This window comes from Liolophura sinensis, chromosome 9 (assembly GCF_032854445.1).
Source record: "Liolophura sinensis isolate JHLJ2023 chromosome 9, CUHK_Ljap_v2, whole genome shotgun sequence".
NCBI lineage: Eukaryota > Metazoa > Mollusca > Polyplacophora > Chitonida > Chitonidae > Liolophura > Liolophura sinensis.
In genome coordinates, this window is record NC_088303.1 from 10,601,510 (window position 1) to 10,615,007 (window position 13,498).

The 13,498-nt window shown below is 39.8% G+C and overlaps 1 protein-coding gene across 1 annotated transcript in view; it reads left to right on the plus strand.

The window, feature by feature from the left end:
- Positions 1-505: 505 nt before the first annotated feature.
- Positions 506-13,498, plus strand: part of LOC135475575 (metabotropic glutamate receptor 3-like) — a 79,067-nt gene continuing 66,074 nt past the window's right edge. Inside the window, exon 1 of the mRNA XM_064755500.1 lies at positions 506-914. Within this exon, the coding sequence (XP_064611570.1) occupies positions 506-914 (409 nt within the window). The remainder of the gene's footprint in view (positions 915-13,498) is intronic.

Genomic DNA, 13,498 nt, shown 5'->3' on the forward strand with positions numbered 1-13,498 from the left:
AGCAACGGGATTGGAGTTCGCTGTGGTGAAACACAACTAAAATTTGCCCTTCTCTCCACGGATTTATTGCGCCAATAATGGAAGGCGTAACTGGTCACAGTTTTACAGAGAATTCGGAGGATCAGCCAAGTAGCTACTCTGGTGACTGAATAAAAAGGTGAGATTAAAGGTTTGGAGAAGTAGAAAAAAGCGGGCCGAAAACATCTGATTAGCCGCGTGTTGCTGTAATGCTTCTCCGCTGATGACCAGGCTCGTTTACAGCCGTACCTCGTGAGCAGTTGCACCAGCGCTGCGCCTGTGGTACACATTGGGGTTGCAGTCAGCTGAGTCGATCAGGGAGATGAACGCTTTGTCCCGTGCAAGTCGCCACTCTTCACTGATTGAGCGCTTTAATTTGTTTTGTGGAAATGAAGCTGAGGGCAACTGCTAATATTTGAAGTTTTCATGACTATAGAACAGGCTGTGTGAGATGGCAATGAAATGCAGGCGGCAACGGTCAAGCGCTATGGTTTGCCCTGCCTCCCCGGTACTGGTGCTTTTGCTTTTTGGCTTGTTATGTTTCGAGTTGTGCTCTGGTAAAAAGAACGCCAAATACCGTGGCTTATCAAAGGAAAAGCCATTCGTAATGAGGGGCCGATACGGAAACTATACGTGGCCCGAAAGAGAACTGTCGGCACGAATTGACGGAGACATCATGATTGGAGCCCTGCACATGATACACGAGAGGAGCGAGGATAAGATCTGTGGCCCCATCATGCCACAGGGAGGAATACAAGCTCTTGAGGTGATGCTTTACACCCTGGATCACATTAACCAAAATAACATTCTCCCAGGCGTAACTCTAGGGGTTTTGGCCAAAGACGATTGTGATCGAGACATCTATGGCTTGGAACAATCCGTGGACTTCATACGAGGTGAGTATTTGTGTCTCCTCTTGTGCCAGACTGCTATTGCTATTCACAGAATACAATATGAGTTAGGGACAGAGAATACTGTATCAGTATTGGCTGTTACAGTGCATAAGGCTGTTACAGTAAATGTTAGTGAAACAGAAAACAGTATGAGTTAGAGACACAGAATACAGTATTAGTATTGGTTGTTCCAGCACTTAAGGTCGTTACATTATAAGTTAGGCAGAATACAGTATTAATTGCGTACACAGAACACAGTACGACTTTAATAAGAACACAGAATACAGTATGACTTGAGAGCACGGAATACAGTATGAGTTGGGGACACGGAATACAGTAGGAGTTGGGAACACAGAATACAGTATGAGTTGAGGACACAGAATACGGTGTGAGTTAAATACACATGATCACAGTATAAGACACGGTTATAAATAGATTGTCGAAGTTTCACATACTTACAAATATGGTTTCCCTGTACCTTACATGAAAGTTATGTTAACTGTGCACACATGTACAACAGTGTATACTTAGTGACCTCTTCAACAACATGACAACAGCCATAATTCATAATTGCCGTAACGGTTTTGCAAAATGCAATATCAACAATGGCAAACTGTTTTGTCAAGTCTGAACTAAATTGAAAACCTTAATCTAGAAACTCTGAAAACTGTATATTAATTTATTCATTTCATTGGTGTTTTACGTCGCACTCAAGAATTTTTCACTTACATACACCACGGGTAGCAATGTGATGGGAGGAAACCGGGCAGAGCCTGGGGGAAAACCACGACCATCCGCTGGTTGCCACACCTGAACTCATAAGCGGCCGCATTAGTGAGAGGCTCCATTATCATTGCCCCGCGCTGACACGTACAACCACATGTGTCTTGGTCTTAAATTAACCTATATGCATGTACAAGGCAAATACTGTTGAATCTCAAATAGGAAAATCATTCAGGGAACACCTTTTGTGTTATCACGTCAATACATGTATAAACCACGTTGATTTAAAGAACACATAATGAGATGTCTTGTAAGATTAAAGTGCACGTAGCTTTTCACGAGATGTTTTTGTTTATCTGTGTTTCGCAAACGACAAGGCCAGAATCCTCTTCTTTCCATGTATTAAGTAAACAACCTTCAGGAAATTCAATGGCATTTACACATTAACAATTGACAAAATTGCATTGAATGCTTAGCTCTACAGCCTTACGTGATCTGCGGTTTACTTGATACAGCATTCCTGTCTAGGTCCCCACAGTCCATAGATGATTTGTTTGATTTGTCTTGATAAAGCTCGTTATGGAGCACGACACTTCAAAGCTCCGTAGACATGTGAGGTCGTATTATATTACCCAACAGTACAGGTAGGACTATTTTGCAACGCTATTAATCATAGCTGGCTTTTCCGAATGAAAGACTCTGCACACCAGGGGCCCTCTTTACACGGCAGCCGCAGGGCTGTGTCAAGGGCTTTTACTCCATCTGGCTGGCGGTGATTACTGTCTACATTGTGTGATATGGTATATGAACGAAGAGTACATAGCGTGAATTTCAAACTTAAAATGGACAGTCAGTCTATACGTCGGGCACAACCACAGTAAGCATCATCGGAAAAAAAACTGAACGGCAGTCTACAAGGCGGGCACAACCAGAGAAAGCATCATCAAAAACAAAATCGTGAGGCGGTCTATAGGGCGGGCACATCCACAGTAAGCATCATGGAAAACAAAACCGTAAGGCGGTCTATAGAGCGGACACAACCAGAGTTAAACATCATCGAAAACAAAACTGTACGGCAGTCAACTGAGCAAACACGAGCGGGGTAAAACATCATCGAAAACGAAACTGTAAAGCGGTAGGGCGAGCACAGCTAGAGTAAAATGTCATTGAAAACGAATGGGTAAGGCTTTATATATGGCGGGTACAATAAGAGTACAATGTCATCGAAAACAAATAAGTAAAGCGGTCTAAAGGGCAGGCACAACCAGAGTAAAACGTCATCAAACGCAAAACAAGAAACAACAAGAGTAAAACATCATCAAAAACAAAACTGTAGGACGGTCTACAGAGTGATGCTAGTGTGTAGATTAGGTACAATTACAATCAAAAACAAAGCTACAATGCGGACTATAGGGTGGGAACAGGCAGAGTAAAACATCATCAAACCCAGCTTTATGGGTCCAGTCTATAGATTGGGTACCACAAGAATAAAACTTCATCAAAAACAAAACAGCAAGGCTGTATTCTGTAAAGCGTTCGTATTCATTCGCTGATTAAACACGTGCAAAAACTTAATGTATTTTGACACTTTTCGTTCTTTGGTTTCTTCTCCCATTCTCCTGTTTCTGTGGTAAAAAAAGTTTATACAAATCGTAATTACAGGAAAGTCTGTCGTTATTTTTATTCACTTTAGGTAATATTTTTTATGTTATTTACTTTAAAGTGTTCTATGTCATATCACACTCACGATGATATAAAATGTCAGACATTTGACCTGCTCTGACAATGTTTGCATCTCTCAGGATACAGTAACGTCACTACTGCAAAAAACACAACTTTAACCTTAAAAGTATCCGGCGGCATTTATAATTCATTACAGCTGTGAAGCTTAGCCTGAGAAATGGAGAAAACTTAAGTACAAGTATATCATTTATTAAAGAATTAGCCTCTGCGTTGCCTGGATTGGGCAGGGTCGCAGACAGCTGTGTCTCTCTTGTACTTGCTACTCTCCGGTGAAAACAGCGATAGTCCTGGCAGCTGGTCAAGGAAGATAAGACAAATTGACGCCTGTGTGGGGGTCATTCCTCATTCACGCCTCCTCTGATATATTGATGGTGTCTTTCTAGTGTATGCACGAATGATCTCATAAAGGCCTTTACTATTTCTTGAAGCTGTTTATCGTCTGTGAAAAACACTCAGTCATGTCACGATACGAGAACTTACACTTGGGAAACTCTTTTACGTAGTGTATGTATTTATGTGGTTCCCACTGAATGTAAGACCTGTGTATAGGCAGTTCCGGAGCGAGTTCCCTTACAGGCACCACCTGTATATGCGCTTATGTTCAGGATCTCTTGTGACACCAGGTGTCGCCAGGTGTATTGACCTATTTTATTGTCGCCTGAAACTGGAGTTGCCGTATCTGCCGCAGAAACTTATTGCGCGATCATAGTTGTCTAAGCATGGTTTCCATGTTGTGATCTACAATTCTTCTAGTGAAAAGACACACCAAGCAGCTACTAATTGGTGAACGGGCCTCATTTAGTGTGAGCGGTGTACGGATTTTTCGACTGTATTGTAAGAAAAACACATTCTGATCCCCAAAATTCTCAATTACAGAAAATGTTGACATGTTTTTCTGTATTCATTGTGTGATGAACAAAAGAGTGATGATGTTTTCTCTGCATCATATCCATATTTAATGATCATACACGACGTAAGCAGTTTTAAGTTCTTATATTAGCAATAGCTAACCGGCGTTTCCGTTGACCTCAGTGGAAGCCCTGCTAAGATAAAATCCCGATGTAAATCAGAGACCAAACCTTTTAACAATATTTTAATCAGTTCATATATATCTTTGTAACGAATCCTGAAAATCAATTAAGTCGTATTTTGCTTCGTTGCGTTTGTGTTATATCGCAGCTTCATTGCGATTTATGAAGGTCATATTCAGTATGTCTGACATACCAGATCAAGTAATGAGTGTCTTTTAGAAAAAATACAGAGTAGATCTACACCCATAGCATTAGATAGTAGCACGAGTAACCGTTCATGGCAAGGGCGCTGTTTACACAAGCGCGCTGCGTCAGCCACGCTTGTTTTTCATACAGCGAGAAGTGGATTTGAATACGCGACCTTTCGTTTGTCACGACTACATATTGAAATAAAATACGTGAACATCGTGACAAATATTATCGATTGACTAGGAGAGACATCATTTTCGATAGAATTGGACCCGATGTTTGTTTACTTTGTTTTTTGGACATAGCTCAGCATAAATGTGTTTCCATATTTCGGTTAAATTCTGTACAGTTAAGCCATCACAGTTTATAATAAAGCGTCATACAACCCCGTATCCACACAGTAAAGACTGTAGTTCTCTAGAACCGATTGTGTGCTCTTCTTGTTCTCGAAATCCCGTGAAAATCTCTATTGGTAGGATTATGGCCTGTCTGTTTTATCTAAGAGAATTGCAAGATTGCACAGTGACCTGGAAAAAGATCCACTGATCCTATCACGAAATACTTCACTTGGAGCTTATTTTTCTCCAGAAAAACCTCTTAACGTTGCAATGATTTTCTAGTTGTTCTTGATATAATCTTGTCACATTTGTCAAGAATATTATTGGCCGTAACAGAAATCTCTCTTATACAAGCCTGTCGTATACAAATGTTCATTTATTTGAGAAAGATATGTCTTGTTCAAGCCAAATTTATCAGTTGTTCATTGAAATAAGAACATAAGATGCTTAATGGAAGCGATTATCTAGTTAAAGGGCATGATAGCCTACATTAATATAATATTAATCTACCAAAATAAAGACAGTCTGTTTGTAAATTTGTAATGTAATAAGTTATCTTTAACAAGTTTTAAGTATTAAGTTTGTTTTGTAATAAGTTATCTTTAACAAGTTTTAAGTATTAAGAGAGCAACAATGCCTGTTAGAACACTTTTCAATAAGAGAGAAAAATTTCCATTTGGTTCACATCTCGTACGAATCAGTACGGTGACAAAAGTCTCAACTGTTTACACCTTACAACTGTTTGCAACCCGAACAACTCTCTGCAAAGTAGAATGTTAAATGTATGTTTAAAAATTGCTTGACAGAAAACGATTTTTTCTTCAGATAAAAGCCTGACAAAAGACTTCTAACCCTGGTTTCAAATGCGGGGTAATTTATGATATTTTCAAGGTTCATAGATTAAGTACACAATGGTTCAATAAATGGAAATGTTAAAACAAGTGTGAAATGTTTGACGCTTTTCGGAGTTCATTATTTGGCTTTGGCTTCGTGACAATGTCGTTTCTCGGAGGTATCGTTGGCATCAGCATCGTTCAGTCTCGGAGAAAAGATTTTCCAGAATGCCTTGCTTCCATTGTTTTCGATTGGGGTATTGGCAACAATTAGCGGTCCACAACCCTCGTATGGTTGTATGAGAAATTTTGCACGAAGTTCATTGGAGATCGATTGCCTTCCAGCAATATACATGTAGGGCTCAGCCTGTGAGTGAAAATCTGAGTGTCTCATGTGAGGAAGTTGGCCAATTACTTGCATAAGGCTGGTGGTTTACTCCGTGTTATAAATCAGTCAAATTCTTTGATCAGTGATATGTGGTCGCTTCATGCCGATACTGCAGATTCAAGGTTTGAAGAACTCGCTTTTTGTCGTGACTTCTAAATGTGGGTGTGTTAAACATTGACGACCTGTACTAAAGAGTCGATTAACTTGTTACACATGTTTTTACTTTGTATCTGTGAAGCTATAGTGTGTGCTTATTTAGATGTAGTACGGTCACATGCCATAGAAAGTCAGACGAATCACAAAGTAACAATAGCATTCATGGCTACGGACATCTACGGTTTGCTAAGTTTCCAATCCTCCGTGATATTCAATATTCGCCGTTTATTTATTCTGCTGCTAGGAAACAACCTGAGGCAAAACAAATTAAATAATGAAGTTGAACAAGATCTGCACAATTTTACAACGAGCTTTCCGATGGCTTGCGTTCATGACCTGAAGACTTATGGGCCATATGAATAACTCAAGTTCATATTTTGTATAATATCTTTCATTCGATCTGGGCCGGCAACAGCTGATAATAAGATCAGTAGAATGAAGGTGAGCGATTTTATATCTGTTTGTAACGGTAACACACCAAATGGCATTCCGAAAAAACACTAAGGCTAATCTCTCGGCAATTTCGCGACCAAAATGAGACGTTTCTTCATGTGTCAGGATGAAAAATATTCCTGTACACGCAATAGCACCGCCTAGAGGCAAGTGCTTTTGACTGAGTTTAAAGTACAAAGCCAAGTAGAAATCTGACTGTGGATTTGAAGAAAAGGCCCGCGCCATCTGCCGACAAGGGCTTTTATGATGTATAAAAGAAGGCTTCAGTTGAATGTTGTTTTGGTGAGTTGGGTAACTCGCAAAGGTGTTCACGATAACCAGGCCTGATCTATATCGTTTGTGATGTTTTATATGGCTTATTTGTTTTGTATATACGAGACACAACTGCACCATAAGAACACTACCTAACCGAATAATGAAAATAAGACAGCCGGGCCCCTCTGCAAATATGCAGGTTAAGGTTTAACAAGAGTTATATCGAAGTTGTCAAATGTTACCGCTGTTGCATCTTTGAGGAAAGCCTTGGGATGTTCAAGGGTGTACTGAATTTTTATGCTATATAATTATTGCATTGTAACATGGGAATGAAACCCGTCTGCTTTTAATCTTGTTTATAATTTTGTTAGAAAAAGAGCTAAGTTTTTTCAATTTCAAAATCAAAAGATTTTTCCCCTTCCACTTCAATATGGCTGCCGGATAGTCCAAATTTTCTGACTAGCATTTGTAGTATATAGTGTGATAAGCCTAGCGGCAGTCAGTAGTTCTGGTCACAGGTCAATCCATTTTAAATCATGAAGCGTTTCAGTGTGTATGATGCGCATGACTTAAGCAGTTTGTGCGCACACAGTGGTAGCTACAAGTGAAAGCGTGAACGGAGAAGAGTTGTTGACGACTTTGTTTGTCAAAATATTGTTCAAAATGATCTGACCAGAAAACTAGATGACTGTGGACAGGTAGGGAATGACAGTTACTGCTTGGGAGTACGTAAAACAAGAAGACAAGGTGTGTAATTTAGCGTTAGCATCGTTTTTTGGAAGCTCTCATTTTGCAAAAATGGATCGTTTTGTGTCTGGCACTGTAGGATGCGAGTTCAACATTGCACTTACGACAACAAAAGAGAACAATACTAAACAGGGGGCTTTTGGAGAAGACATTGTATGCGGCACTGTATGGCGTTATTGTGATATTATACGTGGGTACTGAACTCCTTCATATCAAAGCCTTGTCGGTAACCATAAACTCAACGATCAACTGATTACTCACTTTTGCATGCTTACATGCAATTTGCTGTTTAATGGTTACTGCATGTATCACCACTGATGTCACCGTGGGTTACAACGAGTGAAATAACTGCGTTAAATATTTCCATCATTTTGGATACCTGTATGCAATTCGTAGGTGATGCTTGGCCAACTTTAAACAGCACAATTTGTAAACAATTAAAGTCAAACACTTCATCAATTTTTTGTTCACAAATAAAACTTCCGTAAATATACACAATAAACATTAGACGCCTGCTGACTGTAGTTTCTACGAAATTTGACATCGTTGCAGTCTACCTTTGGGTTAAGATATTTGAAATTAGGGAAAAGCTTAGAGCGTTGTCAATTATTGGATCTATCAGCTAATTTATTAAATAAAGCTGTTAAAGATACGTGACTGGAAAACAGAATGAGACAAAAGTGACGTCATAATTCCGAGAAAAACTATCTTTGTGCCCAGTGTCCTCTGACACCAACACCTAAATCAATTAAATTGATTGTCAGTTCTGTTGATCTGTACTGCCGTCTCTGGTATGGGAGTCTTCATAGATATCAACGAGGTTTTATAAAAGTATCACCTTTCTCTATAATAGAAGGCCAGTGGGTATTCATAAACTGTATTATTACCTATCGATTCGCACTGATAAGGGATCACTTATGCACATGGAAAATAGAACTATTCATCGGCCAAGCTATGCGTCGTTTTCAGTTAACTTGCATTGTGAAGTGTCTTTTTGATTCTTTGTCATCAGTTTCCGTGGTCATATCGAAGAAATAGGCAGATTATGACCTACTTCGCCCGAGGTCTCCTCTTTAGTTCAATAGAAATGTCTTTACCATGATCCTTTGTTCATTTTTCCATTTTCCACAACCCATTACATATGCCCATGGCGGCTGGTTGAGCGAGTTTAGCCAAGGTATCTATTTCTTTGCTCGTGATACTTCGACCTGTGCGTGTATTACCCCAAAGCTGAAATTTCTCTCAAAAGTAGAAGACCGTTGTTGTTCTCAAACCATCCGCCGAGAAGCAAATTGAAAATTTCCATAAAGAGAAAATGCCTAGGCACGAACACGGAAGGCTCCCCTATGTCATAGTGCTAAGGTATTACGCTGTTGCCATCGGCCATGTTTTGGTCTCCTTAGAATAGCGGTTTGCAGCGTTCTACAACCTGATACAGATATGAACTACTTTGCTTCCTAAGCACCTCAAATGCTGTAATTAGACCAGGCAGGAGACACGCACACGTCCTCTCACCACATTACGGCATCCGATATAAAGCTTTCATATATCTGTTACTCCAATACATCAGGTGACACTTTCTTAACTTATGAATCAGTCACTAAATATTATTATTATATTGAATATTATTATGATTTATTGAACCACAGTCGAAGTGATGTCAAAGCATAGTTTCTGTACAGCTATTTTCATAATAAACAACAAGTCTTGACTGTCCCAATGTGGATTATGGATGTAGCGCGCGTTGACATGATCTGTAACGAAGTTGAGAGATCAAATCTCGAAGGCTCAGCTATGGCTTATCCGGTAAGGAGGATTGTCGGGTAGCTGGCGAGGTACTCTTGCCTCTTCCAGGTTGCCCTTTAAGACATAAACTTGTCCGTCGTCATGTAGGCAACCGCACGTTGAGACGTAAAATCATAAATACAATAATTAAATGAACCAACTTAACCAATTATGCCACTTAGTGCTGACATTTGCAACCATTAAAAAATGTACATTTGGTGCACTTAGTTATAAAAAGACCCAAACAAGGTTCACGCATTAGGAACAATAAGTATACTGCATCTGCACGGCTATACTCTAATGTATATGGTCGATGTATTCGAACATCAGTTCAAAGTTACTCAAAACGTTCAAAATGATACTGTTATCTACATACGCCTCGATGTCTAGGGGATATGTGATGAAAAACTTAAGGGTCATTGCAATACATAACTTGTCTTGGAATGTCTCGTTTACTGAAATTGGATGTGGGTTTTCTACACATCTGGTACACGGCTATGTGATTAGGCAAGATCATTTTGGTGTCACATAAACAGGTTAATCCACACAGCCGTAAAATCGATAACTACTGTCACTGATTGATTAATTCCTCTTGAGTAGACGTGTTTATAACCCTACATGCAGCCACTTGAGTAGACGTGTTTATAACCATACATGCAGCCATTTGAGTAGACGTGTTTATAACCATACATGCAGCCATTTGAGTAGACTTGTTTATAATCATACATGCAGCCATTTGAGTAGACGTGTTTGTAACCATACATGCAGCCACTTGAGTAGACGTGTTTATAACCATACATGCAGCCATTTGAGTAGACGTGTTTTATAACCATACATGCAGCCATTTGAGTAGACGTGTTTATAACCATACATGCAGCCATTTGAGTAGACGTGTTTATAACCATACATGCAGCCACTTGAGTAGACGTGTTTATAACCATACATGCAGCCATTTGAGTAGACGTGTTTATAACCATACATGCAGCCATTTGAGTAGACGTGTTTATAACCATACATGTAGCCATTTGAGTAGACGTGTTTACAACAATACATGCAGCCATTTGAGTAGACGTGTTTATAATCATACATGCAGCCATTTGAGTAGACGTGTTTATAACCATACATGCAGCCATTTGAGTAGACGTGTTTATAATCATACATGCAGCCATTTGAGTAGACGTGTTTATAACCATACATGCAGCCATTTGAGTAGACGTGTTTACAACAATACATGCAGCCACTTGAGTAGACGTGCTTATAACCATACATGCAGCCACTTGAGTACACGTGTTTACAACAATACATGCAGCCACTTGAGTACACGTGTTTACAACAATACATGCAGCCACTTGAGTAGACGTGTTTATAACCATACATGCAGCCATTTGAGTAGACGTGCTTATAATCATACATGCAGCCACATGAGTAGCGGCGTTTATAACCATACATGCAACCACAGAGAAATATAAGTATACAGAAGCAGTTCATTTGTGCATTTGTTAAGCAATGGAGTGCGGATCTCATGAGATGAATGGTCCAAAGGTATGGAATTCTACATTTTAATCCGATACTTCAAAGGTTCTACTCGCCATTGATGTGTAAAATGATTATTCAAGAGAAATCAAACCTAACATGAAGTTTTTCTAACACTGCTGCCATTGTGTACTTTTTGACTGGCAGATGACAGTTTACTCCCTTGATCTTCACGTTTGTAGGGCTCTTATAAGAGGATACTTGGACGATGCAGTTAACTGAAGGTTTGTCAGCAGTCTTGCTTGTTAGATATAAAGCCAATCCTAGTGTCGATGGTGAGGTTCCTGTTGTGTAATTGGATACCATGTTTTGTTTTGCGGAGTCAAATATCTACATCTGTGAGTGTGAGTGACGGGACCTCTGTTGGGCTGCTGTCTAGCGCTTACAGCAACTAAATAAGAAAAGAATGTCTTGCAAATAATGAGTGGAGTGGAAATTTGACATGTAGCTTTAGTACATGCTAGTTTTGAAAGCTTTTTGGCAACGCCTTTAGTTATGACAATGCAGAGAAGACTTCACTGTAGTTACTGGAGTATATTCAGGTTAATTAGATGGCCTGTTCTGACAGGGCTAGCAGCGTGCCGGAGATGGCACAGGAGCCATGATAGCTTGGATCGGAACAATATCGCTGAACTCCAATATTAAAATTGATAAGCTGGTGGCGGATTGAAAGTATTCTGTTATCCGGCTGACATGTACAAAGCCCTAACATGACACACCGGATAACAAAGCCGCTGAAGTTCACCAACAGTGGGCCTATTGCCCGTGTGGCGACGTGTGAAAATGAGGGACTGTGTGAGCGAGGAGAGAGGGAAAACCCTAGTTTTTATCATAGAAAGCATATTACATAATGTGGTGCGTGGTACGGATACCATTACACGAATCTTTGCACACTGAACGGTAGATAGCGGAGAGGAGGGCCTTCTTACAAGTGATGTTTTCCTATACAGACATCGTTTTACACCTTGGAATTTCTATAAACGAATGTTAATAATTATTCAAAGATAAGGAAACTCACTAAACTTTGTTTTCTATTTTTGTTCACAGAAAAACATGATTAGATTTTTTCAAGGTCAAACTTAAATTCATCACAGTTAGACATCAATCACATTGCAATTGACAACCATGAAAGAATTATGATGCTACCATGAATGTATTGGATTTTTACGTTTGGGATTTGCACCCTGGTCGTAGACAGAACAGGTTGAATGGCCGCTTTGACACATCGCATCTATTTGGCTGGATTGGTAAACCGAATCCACACATGCCTTAAAGGACCCAGGGTCAAACCTTTACATTTAGAGCGTGCATCCGTGTGCATTGCAGAGTTGATGTAATTTCCCAGTGTACATGGTGGGCGGTGATTGTAGCATAGCTGCTGTCCAGAATGACATCGCGGCAAAGCGGATCAGGTCTGTATTGATGCGTGTATTCGTTTGTTGTGGTATATAAACAGTGCCCATTTCTCGGGAAATGTTCGACGTTACGAACCGTGTTGTCCCCTCAACATTCACATATGTCAGTGCGCTTAACACAGAGCGCGACTATAACAACAAATCTCATTTACAAATGGGCAATATGTGTATGTTTTACATGGGTTTGGACCTATATTTGTGCAAACTTAAATTTTGACACTGTAAATTATCCTTATTTGGACAGCATTATATCGAAGGGTTCTGCATATGGTGTGTATATATCTCGCCTTGTAGCATTTGTTAGATCCTGCGTCAGGATGCCAATCAACGTCGCAGGTTATTACTGCAAAGATTAGTGTGTCAAGTTTATTCCATCAAACGCCTGTACACCAAGTTTTTCTAGTTTTACTATGAGTATAATTCTCTTGTAAGTAAATATAAACGGAGCGTGCGGAATCTCTGGCGCTCTGCTTCATGATTGTGTCTTATTCCGCTTAACCCGAGGCGAGAGATAGGATATCCACCGTGTTGAATTAGATCGCCACGTTGGATATATGAAGAGCAGCTATCAAAGCGCAACTGAGATTCATATTTTGTTGTCGACAACTAATATTCTGGCATGGTACACGATTTATATACTGTTTTCACTCAGTCTCCTATATCAAACATCTTCCCAACATCATTGAGAACTATTGACTGCTTCTCTTTGCACGACTCCGTCCTATCTTCGTACTTTATATACTTTCTTAGTTCTTTGGTGGTTTGTATTATACGTCGTTTTTGGGAATTGGCCTTGCGATTATTGATTTGGAAAATTCTTGCATACGCATATCTGTTTCGACGCATGGGTTCATAACCAGTTTGTTGGCATAGGTACCTTTGACTATGGTCGTGATTGTATTATACATGAAATTAGATCATTTATACAAAGTCAAAGAGCCTTAAACTTCGGCCAGTATTGGGGGCCTGAAGTTGGCTCTTGTATACTATCCATGTTG